This window comes from Pelophylax lessonae (assembly GCF_965119305.1).
Source record: "Pelophylax lessonae genome assembly, chromosome: 2".
NCBI lineage: Eukaryota > Metazoa > Chordata > Amphibia > Anura > Ranidae > Pelophylax > Pelophylax lessonae.
This window is the reverse complement of record NC_138769.1, coordinates 579,431,455-579,454,440: the sequence shown is the minus strand read 5'-3', so window position 1 is coordinate 579,454,440 and position 22,986 is coordinate 579,431,455. Positions and strand designations below refer to the sequence as shown.

Here is a 22,986-nt window from a genome sequence, read left to right as displayed (position 1 = left end):
AGTTCTGCACTAAATAACCTGCCACAAGACCAATAAGACTACCTGCCATAATGTAAATGATTTATTTAATGCCAACAGTTGTGCAGCACTTTACAAAATGGAGGAAGGCAGTACAGTTTCAACAAATTTGATACAAGAGGAATCAGATTGCCCTGCTTGTTAGAGCTTACAATCCTAAAGGAAGGGGCAAGTGATACAGAAGGTATTAACTGTGGGGGATGAGCTGGTGGAGAATGTAAAAGTATAGTTTATTAGTTAGAGGTGGGATAGACCTCTTTGAAGAGATGGGCTTTCAGGGATCACCCTAAAGAGTATAGAATAGTAGATAGACAGATTAGGGTATGAAGTTTCAGAGAATAGGAGAGGCTCTGGGGAAGTCTTGGAGATGAGTGTCAGAGCAGGTGACATAGGAGCTAGAAAGCAAGTGGAGTAGAGAGGAGATCAATTTGGTTGGTATTTTTAGATGAGGTTGGTGATGTAGCTGAGGGCAGAGTTGTAGATGGCTTTGTAGGCTATTGTTAGTACTTTGAATTTTATTTTTTGGGTGAGGGGAAGCCAGTAGAGGGATTGGCAGAGAGGGCCAGCAGACAATGAACGATTGATGAAGTGATTAAACCTGGCAGCAGCATTCATAATAGACTGAAGAGGGAAATAGGCTATGTAAAGGTATGCCAATGAACAGGCAGTTTGAAATACTGATCTGAATATGTAGCCTTTTGGATAGACATAGATAGAGAGAACTTTGAAGAGATTGACAATGAGACTACCCTGGCTAGTGAAAGAAATGCCACCCTGGAGAGACACCCCTTAGTGACTTTGCTCTGAAGATGGAGATTGGCCTATTTTTGCCCTTCAAAGTTGAGCAAGGAAAAATTATCTTTCTCTTTCAGTAAAGACTAACTGGTCAGGCCTTTGACCTGAAATGTTACTTTTAGGGGATGCTTGTTGCATCCTTCTACCCCCTTTATAGACCCCCCTGGGCTACATATCCGCTTGTGGATGGCGCCAACTCACCCTGCACGCGATGATACCTTTTGCACGGAGTGCGCTCATCAATACCTGGGACCAGGTGGGGACTGTTTTCATGCGAGTTTTAAACATTATGGCGGTTCCCAAGCCTAGAGATGAGGTGTATACAGTATGCAGTAATTATTTACATAGAGTCCTTCTGTAAAATACTGTCCCATTTCACTACACACCTTGGCTTGGTAGATGTTTCATCTAGGAGGGACACCACAGAGCCCATGTCCTACTCTCCAGTCCAGCGTACATCTGTCACCTCACTCCCAGGGACAGAATGGGGTCCTGCTGTGCACCTAGCATGGACCTCATGGGTGCACTTAATTAACTGCTTCACTTCTGTACTATGCAGCCAAGCTATATGTCTCAATAACTTGGGTTCGGTCCCTGTTGCTTTGGGAAACCGACCACTGAGAAGAGAGCCAGATCACTGACCCCCCTCACTACTGGAGGACCCTCCGCCATGGCAGGTACCCCACTTTATGACTGGCTGCAATGTTTCTTGCACAAGTTCTTGGTTACCCATAGCAAAATGCATTACTCCTTCTGCTTGTCTTGCTGAGTAGAACTTTTGTAGTGGCTGTGCTTCATGCCCCTCGTGTTCTTTACTCACCTAAGTTCTTTCATACACCAGGAACCTTCATTCACCCTTCTAAATGACTTCAAACAGGGTTTAAATCAGTTGATGCAACTTTATTTGGATATTTAGCGATACAGTTCAAAATGAACAATTTCATTGGAACACCCCCTAACTATCTCAACTAGGCTTCCCAGACATACCTCAGCAAGGTGAAAGTCCATTAATGGCATCCTTCAAAGCTTGGTAGTTCCCGAAATGCCTTCCGATGGTCTGCAGGGTGCAGCAGTCCTCTCTGTTGTAGACCTGCAGCAATCGCAGGATCTTCCTGAGTGGACCAAAGCTCTGGAACCCAGCTTCGCCTCTTATTTTTTCACAGGGTGGATATTCTGGGTTCAAAAAGCCCAGGAACAAAGGTGAGAGCATTAACCCCTTCCCCAGCCTGGGCCAACCAACTGCCTTAACTAGCATACTGTAGGCAACATGCCAACAAACTGCATGGACAGATATGCCTGATTGGCTATAATTGTCTATGTAGCTTAGCTCTAATAGGCAACAGGTTCTTTTGGCATAGGTGAAAGAAAATATAAAAACTGCTATGAAACGTTAAATAGAAGCACATAGAGCTTCCACCATTTCAGTTTTGCAGAACCTCCCTCCCTCTATGGTATTTCAGGGTGGATATGGATGTACAGATCTCAGAAAAAAGTTAGAAATATGCTGTTTTTAGTCAAATTGCATCCAGCAGTCTGACCCAGTCAGATATAAACACAGAGCATGCACTGTGAACAAAATGCCCCCTATCCATTATGAAAAAAAAAAACTCTGCATAGGTTGATTTTAGCACTCTAAAATCTACCACATCTTTGAAAGTTGAAATATTGTGCAGTGTCTGGCTACCCTATTCTGAGCCTAATATTTCATCAACTCCTGTAACTCAATTTCGTTTTAAATTTTCCCTGCTGTTATTTTTATATAGTATTGTATAATTAGTAAAGATGAGAGTGTCTTAAGCTGGGGTTTCCTGAAAATGGAACACTCATGTTTCTGTCATAAAAGTGAAATTATCTATAGCTATACAGTAGGTTTTGTCCCCTAGGATATACAGTATAATCATATATCTGTATATCTTCAGACTAGCAATGGAGGACCAGGAAACGATTACTCCTCATCATTGCCTTCTACCCCGAACATCAGCCATAGAGAGCTGCGCAGCGAGGTGTCCATCGCAGTCAGTACACCAGGGCCACTTCATCGCGGAGCTAAGCGACGTACAAGCCTTTTCCCGGTAAGTACATTATTGCCATACAATAAATGTGCTTATTTTTTAGGTATCGACATATTTACTGGTTTCTGCTGTTTCATGATCATACTTCAAAACTACTCAATCAGATATTGTCCAGGCAGTGTGAAAAAGGGAATTGGTGCATGAATGTGTTTCTTGTATAACTATTTACTTTGGAATCTGTACAATAAGTGTGATCAACTCACAATTTAAGCATATACAGTGGGAGCAAATCAACCTCTGCATTATTAACTATTATCAGTGACATTTACAGCCTGATTATCAGGAACATTGAGGCCAAATAGGTTAAAGTGGAGTTCCACCCTATTTTTATACTTACCTCCATCTTCTCGCTCCGGGTCACCTGAAAAAGAAATGGATAATCGCATATTTTTTTTTTTTTTACTTACCTCGTAGCGAAGAAAATATACTTACCTTACTTCCTTCTTCCTCCTTCCTCGGCCGCGGCCCGTCGTCACTTCCTGGCTCTGCAATGATTCCTGGGAGCTGGACGTCATAGCTCCCAGGAATCATTGCGCCTGCACCGGCCCCGACGTCAGTTCCGGGTCGCGCGCGTCATCCCCTTCTAAACAGCTTCTGGGCATGCCCAGAAGCTGTGGAGGGATGACGCGCGCGACCCGGAAGTGACGTCGGGGCCGGCGCAGAGCATCGTGGGACCAAAGAAGGCGGAAGAAGACGCCGAAGAGGACGCGCTGGCTTCAAGCTGCCCACATCTGAGATGGCAGCGCTGGACAAGACGTTTGCAAGGTAAGTATTTGTCCTAACAGGTAAGTGCAACCCGGGACAGATCAGAGGCTAGCCATTGTGGAATGCACTAGCCCTGACTGTCCCGGGGGTATTAAAAAAAAAAAAAAAAAAATCCAGGGTGGAACTCCGCTTTAACTTTACTCTAAGGTTCCTCAGAGCTTGTTAGGGGTTCCTGGCGCAGTGGTATATTGACTAGGGATGATCGAACGGTTCGGGTCGACCATCGATTCGACCCGAACATTGGCTGTTCGAGGTTTGGCCGAATTTAGAACTTTTTGCCCAAAAAGTTCGGAATTCGGCAACCAGAACCGACCAAAATGCAATGGGACAGGCGATGGGCTTTAAAAGCCCATGATTGGACCAGAACCATTAGCAAAAGCCAATTGAGGGGGCAGGAGAATGCTAGGAATGTGATTGGAGTGACTAGGGGGTTCATAGACCAATCATTAGTGAATACGCCCCCCAGTATATAAGATAGCCCCGCCAAATTCCTAGCATTCTTATACGGGACATGGAAGAGAGTGGAATGCTGTTATGTTACTTCTGTTCCAAAGTGTTCCAAAGTGTCATTTAGCAATTTTTAGTGTGAGGAAAGGGATATCTAGTGTAGTTAGGGTGCTCTTTTACACTTTAGTTAGCTTTAATTTATTCAGTTTCTGTAGGGAAAGTGTTAAGTGTAAGGGGACCGTAGTGTAGTGTAGGGTTAACTGACAGTGACTGCTATGGCAGGGTGACAAAACCCTTCCATATCAGGGTGACTGCTATAGAGAAAAGCTAGTTTCTCTTGTGTCACTTTCGCTGCAGTAATATGGCTTTGCCCCCGTCAGCATTCTTTTTGGCTGCAGGCGTCCATAGGGATCTTTTGAGCACATGTTTGGAGTCAGGCATGTGTATAGGGGGTATATATACACACACCCATGTATGTATATATACACCTAGACATATATAGGTGTGAAAGGAGCAGAAAAAACTACTTGCGCTAATGAAATAATTAACACCAATATAGTTACACTCCTATAACACCTATATATGTCTAAGTGTAAAATACATATAAGTATGTGTGTGTATATACCACTATACACAAGTTCAGATGTTTTGCCTGCCTCCAAAAACCCAAAAAAAATGCCTGCAACAACACACCTGGGCGTTTTTTTTTTTTTTTTTTTGACGCTAGCGTTTTTTTGGGCATTTTTTGGGGTTCTTTGGAGGCAGGCAAAACTTCTGAACTTGTGTATAGTGGTATATAGACCACTATACACAAGTTCAGATGTTTTGCCTGCCTCCAAAGAACCCAAAAAATGCCCAAGAAAACGCTTGCTACTAAACCGGCAAGGTGTGAAAAGCGAGAAGCCACTAACCTGTTCTATAAGTGACAAAATACAAACAATCTTTTTTTTTATGGTTCTGGACATGCTACAGAGCTGAAACTTCACAGGTACACCTTTTAGACCCCCCAGATACTAAATCCAATTTCTTTTTTTTTTTCCAATAATTGGCTCTCTATCAAAAATTACACTTTTTAAGAACTTTTTTTTGTGTGATTAATAGTCCCTGGGGTATGACCCAGAACCCTAGGCACTTTTTAGGGGCATTTATTGGGTTTTAGGGCTTCAAAATGGTGTTTTTTGATTACCGAAGTTTGGGTCCCATTGATTTCAATGGGGTTCTGAAATCCGGGCCGAACTTTCGGGAAGTTCGGATGTTCTGGCCGAACCGAACTTTTGAAAGGTTCGATCATCCCTAATATTGACCTTCAATCTGATGGTGCCTGCAAAGTTCTGGGGCCAACATCACTTAGCGAATTCTACTGACCACAAATATAAGGGGCATTCTTCCTCTCACTGACAACAATGTAAGGATCCCCTTTTCCCACTCACCCCTAATTAAATGTTGCATTCCTTTTACTGCTACTCAATGTATTTCATCCTTTCTATAATTTCTTGATTTTCCTAATGCAGAGTGCGCTGTGGATATAATTTTTATAATTGTTCCCTCAGGGTTAAAAAGGTTTGGAAAATATGCTATACAGCATCCAACCAACTAAGTATGGAAACTGGTAGTTTAACACTGTTTTAGCATGTGCATTTGTTAAAGTAAATGTAAGAGACATGTGGAGTCTGGTATTGCTGACCTCTCCTTTTAAAAATGCTGGTTGCTTATCTGTCATGCTGACCTCTCTGTCTTCTCTGGAATCACTGACCCAGAGCAAGTATGCAGATAAATATATCTGACTTTCCTGATTTGCATACTTGTTTTGGTCACTGATTTAGAAAAACAAAGCCAGCTAGCATTGTCAAAAGGAGATCAGCAATGACAGTTCCAAATTTCCCTTATGATGTTACTTTAAGGTCCCAGTATGCTTGTCTCTTGCTCATTACTATAACAGAAGGCATTGCACATGCAATTATAATGTGTTCTAATATAAATATAATTAAAGTGGTTGTAAACCTCAGAAATGAAATCTGACCAAAGCAAATATTTCTATAGTGTTTACTTGCCTAGTTCCTCTGTTATCTGTATTACTTCTGACAAGTTTTCCTGACACCAAGAGCTACAAAGGTGACAGGGGAGGGAGCTACAGCTGATTGACAGCTTTGGCTCTGTTTCTGTGAGCTCTGTGAAGGGGGGGTACCAGGTACCTGGTAGTAGAACCTGAAATGATGAGAAAGGCTTCTCTTACACCTCTGACTCGAGGCTCCTGGTAGTGTGAACAGAAGGCCCAGGGGTGCAGAGTGGCATGAGTGCCTGTGGATCCTCTCAGTAGCAGAGCAGGTATCTACACCAGGCAGGAGAGGTTGTTAGTAGTCTTCAGTGAAGCTGGCAGGCTGGTAGACAGCTGGTGGGTGGCAGACTGAAGCAGGCTGGTACTGGCTACAGTGTGCAGGTGAGGCATGCACTGGTAGCAGACTGTAGAACAGCAGGTACAGCAGGATGTGTCAGGAAGCAGAGTCAAGCAAGCCGGGCCATACACTAGCAGGGTGGATCAGGTACAGAGGAGAAGGCAGGAGCGTGGTCTGGGTACAAGCAGGGTCAGGAGCCAATCAGTAGAAGAGAAGCAAATGAAGTAGACAGAAGTGGAGGTCAAGAACAATCCGGATCAGTGCAGGCAGAGTTCAGAGAGTGGTCAGACAAGCTGGGTCAGCAACTGGAATCAGGATACAAAATAACAGGGTCACAGGATACAGTGAAGATTGAAAGACAAAGCAGCATTGATTCTGAGCACTGACACAGTTTAAATAGCCCATTGGGTGCCAGCATCTGTCATCTGTGCACATGAGCACTCTGATGAGCACGTGTGTGTGCACCTCTGCATGTGCCCATATGCATACTTAAGTATTAGCCAAAATCATACATGTACGAGAGAAAGCAGGAATTAGCCTGTGAAGAGGCACAGAAGTCCGTCCATATGAACTATTATGTCTACTGGCATGTCCTTCCTGACGGGGGTTGTCCCTTCCCTTCAATCAGCTCTTTAAAGCTCATGTACAGTGTGTAACTGCATCTCCCTGCCCCCTGCTTTGTGAGTCTGTGAAAAATAATTTTCGATGCTAAGTTTTACAAGGGTGTACAGCACAAATAACTGCAAATAAACAGGTACAACTAAAGCCTCGTACACTCCAGTAGTATTTTTATTTTTGTTCAACCCAGCAGGGCTGAACTAAAAAAAACTGACAGCTCAGGAGGAGCCGCTGTACTAACTATCCCACGTTAGTACAGTGATCTCCCCTGCTGTTCTATTGTGTTCTGACAGGGGGACAACTCCCACCAGAACACTCCGGTCAGCATGCCGAGCTGATGGACAAACCTTTTTCGGTCATGTCCATTCGACAGAAGCCGGCTGAACGATTTGCTTTATCTCAATTTGTGTATCACCCGAGGCTAGTCACTTCACTGGGTATAGTTAAGGGTTTACAGCAACTTTAACTGGGCCTTCTTGGTGCAATTTTTCCAGTGCTCTGGAAAGTAAATACATACACCCAACATTTTTTCCTTATAAACTTTGACTTTGGTCTTGTAGAATAATTTAAGCAGAGTCTACTTTTCCAGTTATTCAACACACCAGATGCTGGTGTGCTGAATAACATATACAAAAAAATGTTTTTCACAAGCAGTAATTACTTTATTAATGCTCCTATGATGCAGATCTGGTCCTTTTCCTGGTTGAATGGGTTCAGCATCATTCAACCAACTTCTTGTGACACCAGTATGTCAAGGACACACCTCCGAGGTTCCTTCATCGAGCCGTTTAGGGCTTCTAGAAAAATGCTGCAGATGTCACTATGTTAGTGTTGGAATTAGACTTTAAACAAACTAAAACACAGACATTGTGGGGGAAAAAAATGCTCACTAATTAGTTAACCCTAATTTACTAGTTGATGTGTTGTTTTACAAACCCAATTCAAAAAAAGTTGGGACACTGTACAAATTGTGGGTAAAAAAATAACGGTCTAATTTACAAATCTCATAAACTTATTTTATTCACAATATAATATAGATATATCAAATGTTGAAAGTGAGACATTTTGAAATGTCATGCCAAATATTGGCTCATTTTGGATTTCATGAGAGCTACACATTCCAAAAAAGTTGGGACAGGTAGCATTAAGAGGCCGGAAAAGTTAAATGTACATATAAGGAACAGCTGGAGGACCGATTTTGCAGCTTATTAGGTCAATTGGCAACATGATTGGGTATAAAAAGAGCCTCTCAGAGTTGCAGTGTCTCTCAGAAGTCAAGATGGTCAGAGGATCACCAATTCCCCCAATGCTGCAGCGAAAAATAGTGGAGCAATATCAGAAAGGAGTTTCTCAGAGAAAAATTTGAAAGAGTTTGAAGTAATCATCATCTACAATGCATAATATCATCCAAAGATTCAGAGAATCTGGAACAATCTCTGTGCGTAAGGGTCAAGGCCGGAAAACCATACTGGATGCCCGTGATCTTCGGGCCCTTAGACGGCACTGCATCACATACAGGAATGCTACTGTAATGGAAATCACAACATGGGCTCAGGAATACTTCCATAAAACATTGTCGGTGAACAAAATCCACCGTGCCATTCGCCGTTGCCAGCTAAAACTCTATAGGCCAAAAAAGAAGCCATATCTAAACATGATCCAGAAGCACAGGCGTTTTCTCTGGGCCAAGGCTCATTTAAAATGGTCTGTGGCAAAGTGGAAAACTGTTCTGTGGTCAGACAAATCAAAGTTTGAAGTTCTTTTTGGAAAACTGGGACGCCATGTCATCCGGACTAAAGGGGACAAGGACAACCCGAGTTGTCATCAGCGCTCAGTTAAGAAGCCTGCCTCTCTGATGGTATGGGGTAGAATGAGTGCGTGTGGCATGGGCAGCTTACACATCTGGAAAGGCACCATCAATGCTGAAAGGTATATCCAAGTTCTAGAACAACATATGCCCCCATCCAGACATCGTCTCTTTCAGGGAAGACCTTGCATTTTCCAACATGACGATGCCAGACCAAATACTGCATCAATTACAACATCATGGCTGCGTAGAAGAAGGTCCTGGGTACTGAAATGGCCAGCTTGCAGTCCAGATCTTTCAGCCATAGAAAACATTTGGCGCATCATAAAGAGGAAGATGCGACAAAGAAGACCTAAGACAGTTGAGCAACTAGAAGCCTGTATTAGACAAGAATGGGACAACATTCCTATTCCTAAACTTGTGCAACTTGTCTCCTCAGTCCCCAGACATTTGCAGACTGTTATAAAAAGAAGAGGGGATGCCACACAGTGGTAAACATGGCCTTGTCCCAACTTTTTTGAAATGTGTTGATGCCATGAAATTTAAAATAAACTTATTTTTCCCTTAAAATGATATATTTTCTCAGTTTAAACATTTGATATTTCATCTATGTTGTATTTGAAACTTCCACATTATTGCATTCTGTTTTTATTCACAATTTGTACAGTGTCCCAACTTTTTTGGAATCAGGTTTGTATAAGGATGAAAGGAGAATATCAAAAATGAATATGCCACAAAGCAAAATGTGGCGACAAATTACTATTTTATTTTAGTGCCGCATAGAAAGCCACACTATTATTCACCTCCAGATGTCAAAAAATGAACAGCAGACTTGCATAAATAATTCAGCTTTCAGATATTCACTCCATGACATATTAAGAAATATAAAATCAAGCAGCAACATTTTACCTACTGCCTTTCTACCTCTTTCACAAAGACAGTTGCTGTTAAGGACACTATGAGCCATCCTGCCCATGTCATTTGGAGCTGAATAAGTGATGTGCCTTGTGTTGGGTAAGAGTTCAGCTCCATCGCTCTGCTGCTTATATTGAATACAAAACGTGATTGAAAAGTCGCCTTGTCAAATCAGTCACAGCTGAAATAAAAATTGGTGCCATGTGACTGAACACTGCTATTGTACCAAGCACTGAAAATCTGCTATTTGTCTCCTATTTGGCATTCCTGTTCAAGGAAAAGAATATTAAATGAGAAACGACTGTCTCTTTGCAGACCCGAAGGGGCAGTGATATGGAGAAGAGGAGTTTTGATAGTCGAGGTGACCCCATCACTGGCGGCCGAGCTCTGCCTATCAAACAGGTAATAATATTTCTTTGAAAAGTTTTATAGAAAAAGTACTTCTTCTTCATTAAAAGTAGCAAAGTGTACCAGTTCCTTGAATGGCTTATTTGGCATGGTGTGTTGTATTTAAAGTGGTAATACGCCCAAAGCCAAAATGTAATTGTAGCACCCTCCTAGGTATGTGCTAGAAGAGAGAATATAGTTTTTGGATCTTTTCTGCTTATCAGAGAGATTGCCAGGTCAATTTACATTGCTCTCTGCCTACCAGAGAGCAGGATCTGCTAGTGAGGTCTACTCATGGTACTCAGGTGTAGCTCAGTTTGTCTGAAGTGTTTCACACTGGTCCAATAGGGAGGCATATTGGACAGTGGGAGGAAACCTGGGAAATAAATGCACGGGCATTCAGTACAGTCCTGGTGATTAGCAGAGGAAAGTGCCTCCGTGCATGCTGAGATACTGTAAAAGGCCAAGGGCACATGGTCTCTGGGTCTTTCAGCTAGGGAGCGGGGTCCTGGAGGGAGGGGGCGGCTGTCCCTCTTCTGTAGAAGCTGCCATGTGGCCTCAAGTGGTCGACCTGAGGGCCTGAAGAGTGAGAGAGGAGCTGAACCCAGATGTCCTGCAGAGCTGACTGGAAGGGAGAAACTGAAAAGGATCTGAGTCGGCATACAGTGAGTACAGATCTGTGTCATTGGGCCTGTCCTGAGAGGGCCACCTCTTCTGCTAGAAGAGTCAGTGGATGGGTGTCAGTCAAGGGGATGCTAGAGAGTGTTCTGAAGATAAAGTAGTTGCATCAAGTCTGCTGCTAGAGGGAGGGCAAGAGGACTTATTTCTTCCATACAAATATCCTGGTGAGGCCAAGTGAGCGTTGTCCTTATTTACTGTGAATAGTTCCAGTCGGAGTATCCCACTATTCCCTTCTCCTATCCAAGTTCCACAATAAATACCAAAACCCCTGGACTGTTTATTGAGTAACGAGCAACTGCGAGTAAGGATGGATAAGTGAACTGTCCCCTAGTGACTGCCTGCAGCCGGTAGTCAAAGGAAGCTCAAGAAGTCATCACACAGCAAGCCCTACAGGGACAGTGCTACATAATATATTGCAGGTTACCAATCCATTAAAGACTGGTCATTGCTGCTCTCTATTTTTTTGCAAGGTGACTTGTTCTGTATCTGTTGCCCCCCTTTAGTTTTCTTTAAGCAGCCTGTAGTGTTCGGGCAGGCTTCCTAGGTCTCTCTTGCAGCTCTCTGCACAGGTTATTTTCAGCACAGTGATGATGTCACTATTACTTTTACAAGGTAATAACTGTGTTTGAAAAGACGTTTGGTGCTGCACACAAATATGATTTATATGATTTTTTAAAAAAAAAAAGATTAACCAGCCTTAGCATGTCTGATGCTTGGCAGCTAACATGTAGGATTGATATGTACTCTTTCTAAGGGCTGGTTCACACCAGGTCAGCACATGAATCACACAGAAATGCACTGTGATTTCCTGTGCAATTCAGAATACATGCAAAATGCACTCCATTTGAAATCTGCAGTGGGTTTCAATAGAAAGTTAACAACACCCCAAATGCAAGTTGCAAATGCAGTGTGTTTGCCCACACTGGATCGCATAGTACTTTTGTACCATGCGATCCGATTACAGTACAGTTTGAAAAGTAGTGCATGTACTACTTTTGGTGCAGCGTAGTGCAATTTTAGCCCATTCAGGGCCGGTTCATACTATGCCTACACATGAATCGCCCAGGAACGAGCTGTGCCTTCCTGTGCGATTCACATGTGGCTCTGTGCAGTGCGATTTCAGCCCATTCATTTTAAATGGGCAAAAATCACACCACACTGCACCAAAAGTAGTGTATGCGCTACTTTTTAAACCGCACTGTAACTGGATCTTTTGTACTATGCGATCCGGTGTGGGTAGGTGTGAAAAAACGCAAAGCGTTTGCAACCTGCATTTGGGGTGTCATTACCTTTCTATTGACACCCACTGCAGATCACAAATGGAGTGTGTTTTACATGCAGTGTTTTTGAATTTCAAACCTTTCTGGGCCACTAAAAAGAGTGAGTTACAGTCATTTTGCTCCACTGACCCAATTCATCATATCCCCGTGTTCACTGCTGCCATGGCCAGGACTAGATACGAGCAAATCTTGCGGTTCATGCAATTTAATGGCAATGAACTCTGTTGTCTTCGAAGTGACCCTGGATATGACTGGCTCTATAAAATTCGGCCCCTCGTAAATCACTTCAACCAAAAATTTGCAGCCTTGTATATGCCCCAACAAGCTGTCTGCGTTGATTAGTCCCATTTTCTGGCCGCCTTGTTTTCAAACAGTTTCTCCCCAGCAAGCGTACCAGATATGGGGTCAAGATGTATAAGCTCTGTGACAGGGCAACGGGCTAAACATGTAGTTTTCGGATTTACAAGGGAAAAGATAACAATGTGAAGCCCCCCACCTGCCCAGACTACATAGGGAGAAGCGGCAAGATTGTTTGGGACTTGGTGTCACCCTTATTTGGAAAGGGGTACCATTTATACATTGACAATTATTACACAAGCGTGCCACTTTTTAGTCACCTTTTTGATTCTGCAATTGGCACATGTGGCACTGCGTGACCTAATCGCCGGGGCTTCCCCAACAGCTTGTAGATTACAGATTTAGACAGGTGGAGAGAGCGTGCCTGAAGTGTGATATATTGCTTGCAGTGAAGTGAAGGGACACACGGAATGTTTTCGTTATGAAGATACGACAGTCCAAATTGCAGTGGCGACTGGTGTTAATGTGAAGCCCCTCTGTGTCCAGGAATACAACCTTCACATGGGAGGGGTGGAATTCAATGACCAGATGATGGCACCGTACTTAATTGCTTGTAAGGCCAGACGCTGGTACAAGAAAGTTTCTGTATATTTATTCCAATTGGCTCTGCTGAACGCTTATGTGCTATGCAAAGCATCAGGAAGAAGTGGATCCTTCCTCAAATTCCAAGAAGAGATCATCACAGCCCTTCTGTATCCAGAAAGTGCTGTGAGTCAAATTCACAATCCGGATGCAGTAAGCCGGCTGTATGAGATGCATTTTCCGGATGTCCTCCCTGGTACACCTACCCAAAGAGCACCCCGAAGAAGTCGTGTCTGTAGAAAACGGCGGATATAGGCGTGACACCAGGTTTTTTGTTCCTCCTGTCCTGGCCAACCTGGTCTCTGCATCAGGGACTGTTTCCATCCTTACCACACATTAGTAGAGTATTGGTATAGGGTACAGCACAGAAAAATCTAGGGCATGCTTTCACACAGGGTCTTGAAAGATGTTATATGGCTATCACATTTTAAAAAGAGACCCAAGCCTGGAACGTTTAACGTTTTTTTACAGTTACAAAAAAAATAAATAAAAAAAAACAACAAAAAAATAAAAAAGCCAAAAATAGTTGCAGTTTTATTGAGTTAATTTTCTGCACTTACTCTTTTACTGTACTTTATAATATACTGTTATACTGTAATGTTTCATTGTTACTGTTTTTCATTGTTAACCATAGTTTGCTTTGCAGATACCATCATTCTACTGTACTATATGCTATTATTATGTAATGTTTTATTGTTGCTGTGTTTTTCATTGTTAACCATAGTTTTTCAGATACCAGCATTCTGCTGTTTTACTGTACTGTATACTATTACAGTATATTGTAATGCTTTATTGGTACTGTGTTTTATTGTTAACCATTGTTTGCTTTGCAAGTATGCCCATCAGCTGCAGCACTGATTTGTTTATTCTGACATCAACAGCGTTTACTCTCAGCATTTATGTAAATCAATGATTGCAGCGCTGTAGGAGGTGATTTCAGCACCGCAGTTAAAAAAAAAAGGGCTTATGGCGAAGCATAGGGGATGGGGTAGACACAGAGGACGGATCTCCCCTATGCTTCGCCATATATTTTTTAACGCTTTTCTTGGCAGAGATTTCTTCATCCACATCGATCAATGCGAATGGAGAAATCTTCGTTCAGATAAAAAAGAACGTTGCATGTATGCCCATCATTAGAAGTCGTGGATGCTGTGAGGTTTAATGGTGAGCATACCACATACTTTCTGGCAGAAATTTCTTCATCCAAATCGATTGATGTGAATGGAGGAATCTGTTAGGTTCTCTTTTTTCATTCAGCCCACAGGCTGCATGGAAAAAAAAGGACCTTACTTTATACCCAACAAGGACCAGCAATGTACTGGTATGCCACTGGACTTTGTGTGGTCATACCAGGATGATGCCTGCAGAGTTAGGCATCATTTTGGTATAATTTTTTACAGTCAACAGTTGGCTTTCATGTAAAGGAATGCTAGCGGCTAATTACCTGCTATACTGCTTTTACAAGCAGTGGGAAGGGACTCCCCCTCCCCCCCCCCACCACCTTCCATGTTTTTTCCGGGCTTTCCTGTCCCACCGGGTAACCAGAGACTTCAGCCGGTGGTTCCGTCAGCTGACCAAAGAGCTGATTGTAGACCAGAATGGCTCAAATTATCTCTATGGCCTAAGATACCAGAAGCTACGATCATTTCATGACTTCAGTTTCGCCAGATATAAACAGCGCTATTGGGAATTTGGGGAAGTAAAGGCTTTTAAAGGCTTTTAAAAATGTACATAGTTTGTCGCCGCTACACGGCGTGCGCAATTTTAAAGCATGTAATGTTTGGCATCTATGTTCTTTATATTTTACCAAACAATTAGGCAATATATAGTGTATTTCTGCATTAAATTAAAAAAAAGTGTTCCTTGCCAAAAAATTGTGTTTCGAAAATCTCTGCGCAAATACCGACAAAAAAAAAATTGCAACACCAACCATTTTTTTCTGTAGGGCCTCTGCTTTAAAAAATATATATACATAATGTTTGGGGGTTCAAAGTAATTTTCTAGTAAATAAAACATCATTTTTTCATATGAACAAAAAGTGTCAGAATAGGCTTGGCCTTCAAGTGGTTATAAGAGTGGGTGATGTGTGGCATAAGCTTCTAATATTGGGCATAAAATGCCAGGACAGTTCAAACACCCCCCAAATGACCCCTTTTTGGAAAGTAGACACCATAATGAGTTAATGGAATATTTTGTATTTTGCCACAAGTTTCTGGAAATTACAATGTTTAATTTTGTCACATATTTTGTCATATATTGCTCACACATGCCATGGGTATATGTGGAATGACACCCTAAAATACATTCTGCTGCTTCTCCTGAATACAGGGATACCACATGTATGGGACTTTTTGGGAGTCACCGCCTTCAGGTTTCCTAAGGGTGTAAATTGCTCATTTTATTTCTTCACTACCTATCACAGTTTTGGAGACCCTGAAATGCCAAGATAGCACAAAACCCCCCAAATAACCCCTTTTCGGAAAGTAGACACCCCAGGGTATTTGCTAAGATGCATGACGATTATTTTGCAGCTCTCATTTGTTTTGGAAAATAAGGAAAGTAAAGGAAAATGAATTTATTTTTTAAAAATTTTTTTTTTAATTTTCTAAACTTTGTGATAAAAAGCGAGATCTGCAAAATACTCAGCATGCCTCTCGGCAAATAGCTTAGGGTGTCAATTTTCTGGAAAGGGGTAATTTGGGGGGATTTTGTGCTGCCTTGGCATTTCAGAGCCTCCGAAACTGTGATAGGTATTGAGGAGTAAAATCAACTATTTACGCCCTTAGAAAGTCTAAAAGGCAGTGATTGGTTTTCGGGGTCCTGTACGTGGATAGACTGCCAAAACGTCTCACACATGTGGTATCGCTGTACTCAGGAGAAGCAGCATAATGTATTTTGGGGTGTCATTCCACATATACCCATGGCATGCGTGAGCAATATATAATTTCATTGACAACTTTGTGTAAAACAAAAAATATATATATATTTTTTTGTCATTTTTCAAACACCTGTGACAAAAAATGAACTACTCAATGGGCTCAACATGCATATCAGAAAATTAATTGGGGTGTCTACTTTCCAAAATAGGGTAATTGGGGGGGGGGGGGTTGTGCTGCCCTGCCATTTTAGCAATTCAAGATTTGCTATAGGCAGTCAGAAAGTAAGAGCTGCGTAAATTCCAGTATTTACACCATAGATTGTAGACGCTATAACTTTTGCGTAAACCAATAAATATTCGCTTATTGAGATTTTTTTATCAAAGACATATAGCTAAATACATTTTGGCCTAAATGTATGACAAAAATTGAGTTTATTGGATATTTTTTATAGGAAAAGGTAGAAAAATTCATTTTTTCCTCAAAAAATAAAAACCACAGAGGTGATCAAATAACACCAAAAGAAAGCTCTATTTGTGGGGAAAAAATGTTGTTTTGGTACAGCATTGCATGAGTGGGCAATTACCAGTTAAATTCACGCAGTGCTAAGTTGCAAAAAATGGCCTGGTCTTTAAGGGGGTAAAACCTTCTGGTCCTTAAGTGGTTAAAAAGCACCATGCAACAGGGAGAGAGCCTTTTCATGTGGCTTCAAGGGGAACATCGAAAATACACAAATCCTTTAAATGATATGCTTGGGGATTTAATAAGGCTGTACATAGTGTAAGGGATTAGCTCGGTGGCGGGTGTGGATGACCCCTTGGGGGGTGCGTTTTCCCAGAGAGGTAGCCGACAAGTGCTTGCAAACAAACAGTGTGGTTTATTAAATGGTGTTTTCTTCACCAGGCTGTATGCAGCAAAACATCCAAAATAAAATAAAACAGAAAATAAATCCTTGCCTCTGTGGGCGGCTACCTTCTCACAACTGGAACCTGCCTAAGTGTCTGTCTCCAACCTACCGTCGGGCAGACTTCCTTGTCCTACAGCGGACACTCAATAGTCCTTTTATAATAGCTTCACAGGGCAACACAGTCCTTTGTTTCTTTCACATCAACAGTTCGTCTTCTCACCTTTGAGACGTATTCACCCTTGGTTACCGTCCCGGGCACACATCACTCCGGGGGGTCTTCTCCCAGGCCCACACATCCTGTCGGGAGGCACACGCTGACTGTCCTCCTGCTCCCAGCCCACATGGCTTCAGGATGCAGCTTCTGGAGGCAGCAAACAATAGGAATTTCTCTGAACAAATTATAGAGCCTTAACTCCCTCATTCTGAACAGGTGAAGGCCTTTCAACTTCCTGCTGGCTAGCTCTGTAGCCAACACCCTAAATTAATTAATGGACTTTCTAAATCAGGTGGAAATGTATCTCCTTCCTGTGACTACATTCCCAGATTTAGCTGACTTCCTGTTACATACCCCCCCCTCTTGTTTCAACCCTAGGGTTGGGACACAGATTTCCAGGCACGCATGTGTCAAGCACTGCTGACTCACTGATAAGCCTCCTATTATCCTCAAGCTTCCGGATGAAACTGTTTTGTCATCTTCATTGACGGATTTCTCATAAATGCCACACAGTTTGTCTCTCATCTCATATACACATTCTTCAACTGCATTTTTGGCATCATTTCGCTCCTTCTCGTTTCTGTCATCTTCATTGACAGCTTTCTCATAAATGTCAGACAGCTTGTCCCTCATAACCGTCTGTCCAATCCACCACGGAGGACCGTGATCCATAGGCAACTCAATTGGGCTAGTCTTAATGTCTTCAACATTCTTAAGACGCCTTTCTCTGCAATCCATAAATGTTTTCCACAAAACTTTGAGAACCTTTGCTTCACTAAGCTTTGTTCCAAGTAGGGACTCTTGACATCCCTCTGTGACTTGAGTTGCCTCTCCATACAGCTGTACACAATCATTGACTTTTTGTTGTAAAAGGGAATGATCTTCCTTCTTGAGCTTTGCTTGCTCTAAGATGCTGTGCAGAGGATTTTCCAATTGAGACAACAGGCTGTCACACATTTCTTCAAAGTGACCCCTGTTCCTTTTCCCAGAGATATCAATATCATTCAAACATTTCATATTCATAGGCAGATCTGAAGCATTTGCACTCATCAACTTCTTAAACTTTTCGCCCTCCTGAGCGAGTCGCAGTAAAGGCCTACTATTTGATTTGATATTCAGTTTATATTTCTTGCCAAACTCTTCACAGAAGTAGCCAACCAGAACATCATCAACTTTCCTTCCACCAACATAGGGGTCAAAGGCAACAACACAGTTGAACCCAGCGATCTGGGTGGTATCCATTATAGACCTCCTCTCTGCATCAGTGAAGAAGCATGGAACTGCAACACATTCTTTTACAGGTTTCTTCAATGCACTTTCTGCTGAACTATTTGACCGCTCAAGGTCACCTAGTTCTTTTTCTCTATCTGAATTCCACATGGAATGCATCTCAAGATCACGATCAAACTTCTGCCACCCGTCTTTCACCAGTTCCATTTTGGAAACACTCCCTGAAAGGCACTTATTCATTTGCTTCACGTTTTCACCAACAGCCTTAGTTTTCTCCACTAGGTTTTCAGCCTGAACTGAGAAATCACCACATTTCTTACTCAGCTCCTTTGTTTGCTGAAGCTCTAATGATACATTTTCCAATGCTTGAAGTTTTTGAAGGAACGGTTTATTCCAAAGGGGTGATTCAAGCCACATGTCGTCACATTTCTGAGTCACTGACTGGACTGTAGAGATTCGTCTTCTCTTATAACGTGTCTGCGTGTTCCTTGGTGCGGATTAGGCAACGGACTGGTTCAGCCCTCTATCTGATCTGTGATCACTACAAATACCAGGCAGTAACAACCATCCTCCCTGACACCATCCTCCATGACACCATCCTCCATGACACCATCCTCCATGACACCATCCTCCATGACACCATCCTTCCTGACACCATACTCCCTGACACCATCCTCCCTGACACCATCCTCCCTGACACCATCCTCCCTGACACCATCCTTCCTGACACCATCCTCCCTGACACCATCCTCCCTGACACCATCCTCCATGACACCATCCTTCCTGACACCATCCTCCCCGACACCATCCTCCCCGACACCACCCTCCCTGACGCCACCCTTCCTGACACCATCCTCCCCGGCACCATCCTCCCAGGCACCATCCTTCCTGACACCACCCTCCCTGACGCCACCCTTCCTGACACCATCCTCCCCGGCACCATACTCCCTGACACCACCCTCCCTGACACCATCCTCCCTGACCTAAGTTGCCCTGTTCAGCCAGGTAAGAGTAAACTGGCTTGGGGGGGGGGAGTCAGCATTGTATTAGGGCCCATAATACAATGCTGATCCGCCCGCCCTCCTCCTAATACAATGCTGTTCCCCCTTCCCCCTAATACAATGCTGACCCCCCTAAATTTAGGGGGAGGGGGGATCAGCATTGTATTAGGGGGAGGGAGCAGGGTTCAGCATTTTATTAGGGGGGGTCAGCATTGTATTAGGGGGATGGGGGGATTAGCCTTGTATCAGGGCCCCTAATACAATGCTGATCCACCCCCCTCCCCCTAATACAACGCTGTTCCTGCTGGCTCCCTCCCCCTAATACAATGCTGATTCCCCCGCCCCAAATTTAGGGAGAGGGGGGATAAGCATTGTATTAGGGGGAACAGCATTTTACTATGGGGAGGGGGGTCATCATTGTATTAATTAGGAGGAGGGGGCTGGGGGGGGTCAACATTGTATTAGGGTGGGGGGGATCGGCATTGTATAAGCGGGGGAACAGCATTGTGTTAGGGGGAGGGGGCAGCATTGTATCAGGGGGAAATGTAACTTTAAACTGGTAACCTTTTAGAAATTTTGTGTTGCCAATGGGGATTTTTAGGTACCAATGTTTGTTGCCATTCCACGAGCATGTACAATTTTGAAGCATGAAATGTTGGGAATCTATTTACTTGGCGTAACATTATCTTTCACATTATGGAAAATAATTAGGCTAACTTTACTGTTTTCTTATTTTTTAATTTAAAAAAGTGAATTTTTTTCCAAAAAAATTGCGTTTGTGAGACCTCTGCACAAATTCGGTGTGATAAATATTGCAAAAATCTCCATTTTATTCTTTAGGGTCTCTGCTAAAAGAAAATCTATAATGTTTGGGGGTAATTTTGCAGCCAAAAAAAAAAAAAGATTTGAAATTGTAAACAACGTGTCGGAAAAAGGGCCAGTCCAGAAGTGGTTAAATTATGTTTCATATATGAATACTTGATGACGTTGTGCTGGTATGACAACGCAATGCTATGGCGCTGGTATGTAATTTTTTCCAGGGCTGGTTTTCATACCCAGTCCGGCCCTGCTGTAGACTGTAGTAGTCACTCACTACACATACTTGCATTTGGTTGCAGCCAGGTAAGTTGCTAAATAGAAAAAGAAATGAGGTAGTTGGCGCTGCCTGAGAAATGTGGAAGGTTGAACTTGACTAAAACCAGTGACTGGTCTGGTGTAGAGGAGATTTTTGGCACTGCCTGAGAAATGTGTGGAACTTGAGTCAAGTTCCACACATTTCTCAGGCAGCGCCAAAAATCTCCTCTACACCAGTCACTGGTTTTAGTCAAGTTCCACACATTTCTCAGGCAGCGCCAAAAATATGCGCCAAGATGTGAAGTTTTGTCATGTTATTTTTTTTTGGGGGGGGGGGCGCCGGGAGGGAGTCTCGCCCGGGGAGCAATTTAATGCAGAACCGCCACTGTGTAACAGAGTCCTCTCCAGTGACTGGGGCTTGGATAGATGCTGCATGCTCTTGTGCTCACTGCTGGTGGCCCACACACCAGACCGATCGAATGAGGACCCAGCACCTGGGGACAGCTCACTTGCCCAGTCACTGCTGTCCCATCAGGCAGGATCTCTCTGAGCACAGGAAGCTGGGCGGAGCTGGAATTTATACTCCCTGGGCGTGTCCTGGAACTCAGGGGATGCTGGGAGCCCAGAGGATTGTGGGGAATCGAGTTAAAGGGACTTGCACCTGCATCTGGATAAAGGGGCACACCACTACAGTTGTATAACTTTAAACTGGTAATGATGTTAGATTTTGAACTCCAGGTTCCACTAAATGTTGAAAAGGGTAAATGACAGGTCTTTGAAGAGTCAGATTATTTACAAAAGGAATATGTTTTTCGCTTTACACTCATATTATATTATTTTCCCTAATGCCCATGTAAAAATATATATTACTAATAACTCTGTATTTATTCAAAACCACTAATAACTCTAGTTTTGGTTTTCTGAAATGAAGCACTTACTGCATTTGCACTGTGTTTCTAGTTCTGCATTCTATGGGGGCTACACAGTAGTATAACATAAGCTTTATAGGGGCAATGCAGTATAACAAGGGTAATGTATGCCTGCTGTGTATAGATTAATGTCCCTCATGGCACATACTAATTTGTTAGCATTTGATTAGCTAACTCACTACTGGCAGCACAGTGTAGCAGTAAATGACAAACACCCACACAGCCGCTCTAGAGCGAACACCTTAATTGTTACAGTTGCCTTATGCAAAGCATTTTAAATGGAAGGCGTATACTAGGACACAGTGGAGAGCTGTATTGAATTCTTTCATGGAGCAGCTACCTGCAGATTCTTGTGGGAAGAACTGCCGCAAAGAGAACCCACACACATTCCGATTGAATCCTTCCACAAAGCAAGCTGCAAGGTATTGAGGATAGGACAGCAATGCTCAGGTACCTTCTACTGAGCTGCGGAAAAGGGGTGAGAGATGTAATTGATGTCAAGGAAAGGGCACTGTATATTGAAAAGTATACAGAAAATTTTAGAAATCAAGTAAGGTCTTGGACAGTCAGCTGATGGGATGTGGGGGTGCCTGTCGCAGCTCAGCCTCTAATTTGCACAGTTCTCTGCTTTGTAGTTTAGATTTCTAGAAACATTTTAAAGTGTATGTCTGGGCAACATATGCAGTACAACTCTATAATACGTGCACATTTTGCAAAGTTTTGTTGCTTTATGAATGCTTCAAGTACAGACAAATGCCTGCTAATCCTGGCAGAAATACACTCGGCTCCTAATTTCTTGTTCTGGATTGACAACACAGTGTATTTACTGCACTGAAATTAAGAATTGTGTCAGCCCTGCCTAGATACATTTTGCTGAACCACTTCCCTCTCCTCATCTGCATTATTTCAGGTGGAAGGCGTTCTGGAGTTCACAAAGTAGAATTGGAAGGGTTGATTGGTCTGCTTGAGATAAGCCTGCAAATTGCACAGGATATGGGACACCTCTAGATTTCTCCCAGGATCAACAATTGTTTTACTTATCAAACAGATACTCTATGTCAAAACATTTTCATTAGTATATATACGGTAACAGAAAATTCTAAACAACATAAGCAGCGCTCTAACATATGCACAACATATGTTACCTACCACTTTATAAAACTCTGGTCTGACCACACCTGGAGTATTCTGTTCAGTTCTGGTCGCCAATCCTCAGAAAGCATGTGCTGGAACTGGAAAGAGTCCTAAGAAGGGCAACTAAGCTTATTAGGGGATTGGAGGACCAAAATTATGAGGAGCGTTTGCAAGCACTCGATTTATTCTTTCTAGAGAAGAGACGCCTAAGAGGGGACATGATAGCGATTTACAAATACCTCAACGGTGATCTCAGCATAGAAAAAAAACAATTCAGTCGCAAGAAGTGCAAGAGGACATGAGGCCATACAATGCGATTAGAGGAAAAGTGATTTAACCTCAGGCTATGCAACAGGTTTTTTATAGTAAGTGCAATAAGATTGTGGAACTCGCTTCCACAAATGGTAGTAACTGCGGGGAGTATGGCTGCTTTTAAAATACTCTTGGACATACATCTCAAGAATCAAAACATTCAGGGGTATGGGAAATGAATACGGCCACACA

At 42.8% G+C, this 22,986-nt stretch overlaps 1 protein-coding gene across 2 annotated transcripts in view; it reads left to right on the top strand.

Annotated features, from left to right (window-relative positions):
- Positions 1–22,986, top strand: part of AGAP2 (ArfGAP with GTPase domain, ankyrin repeat and PH domain 2) — a 292,090-nt gene that overhangs the window by 228,543 nt on the left and 40,561 nt on the right. For both annotated transcript variants that reach the window (XM_082244606.1, XM_082244605.1), the window contains exons 8-9: positions 2,733–2,885; positions 10,146–10,232. In XM_082244606.1, the coding sequence (XP_082100732.1) occupies positions 2,733–2,885; positions 10,146–10,232 (240 nt within the window). The remainder of the gene's footprint in view (positions 1–2,732; positions 2,886–10,145; positions 10,233–22,986) is intronic.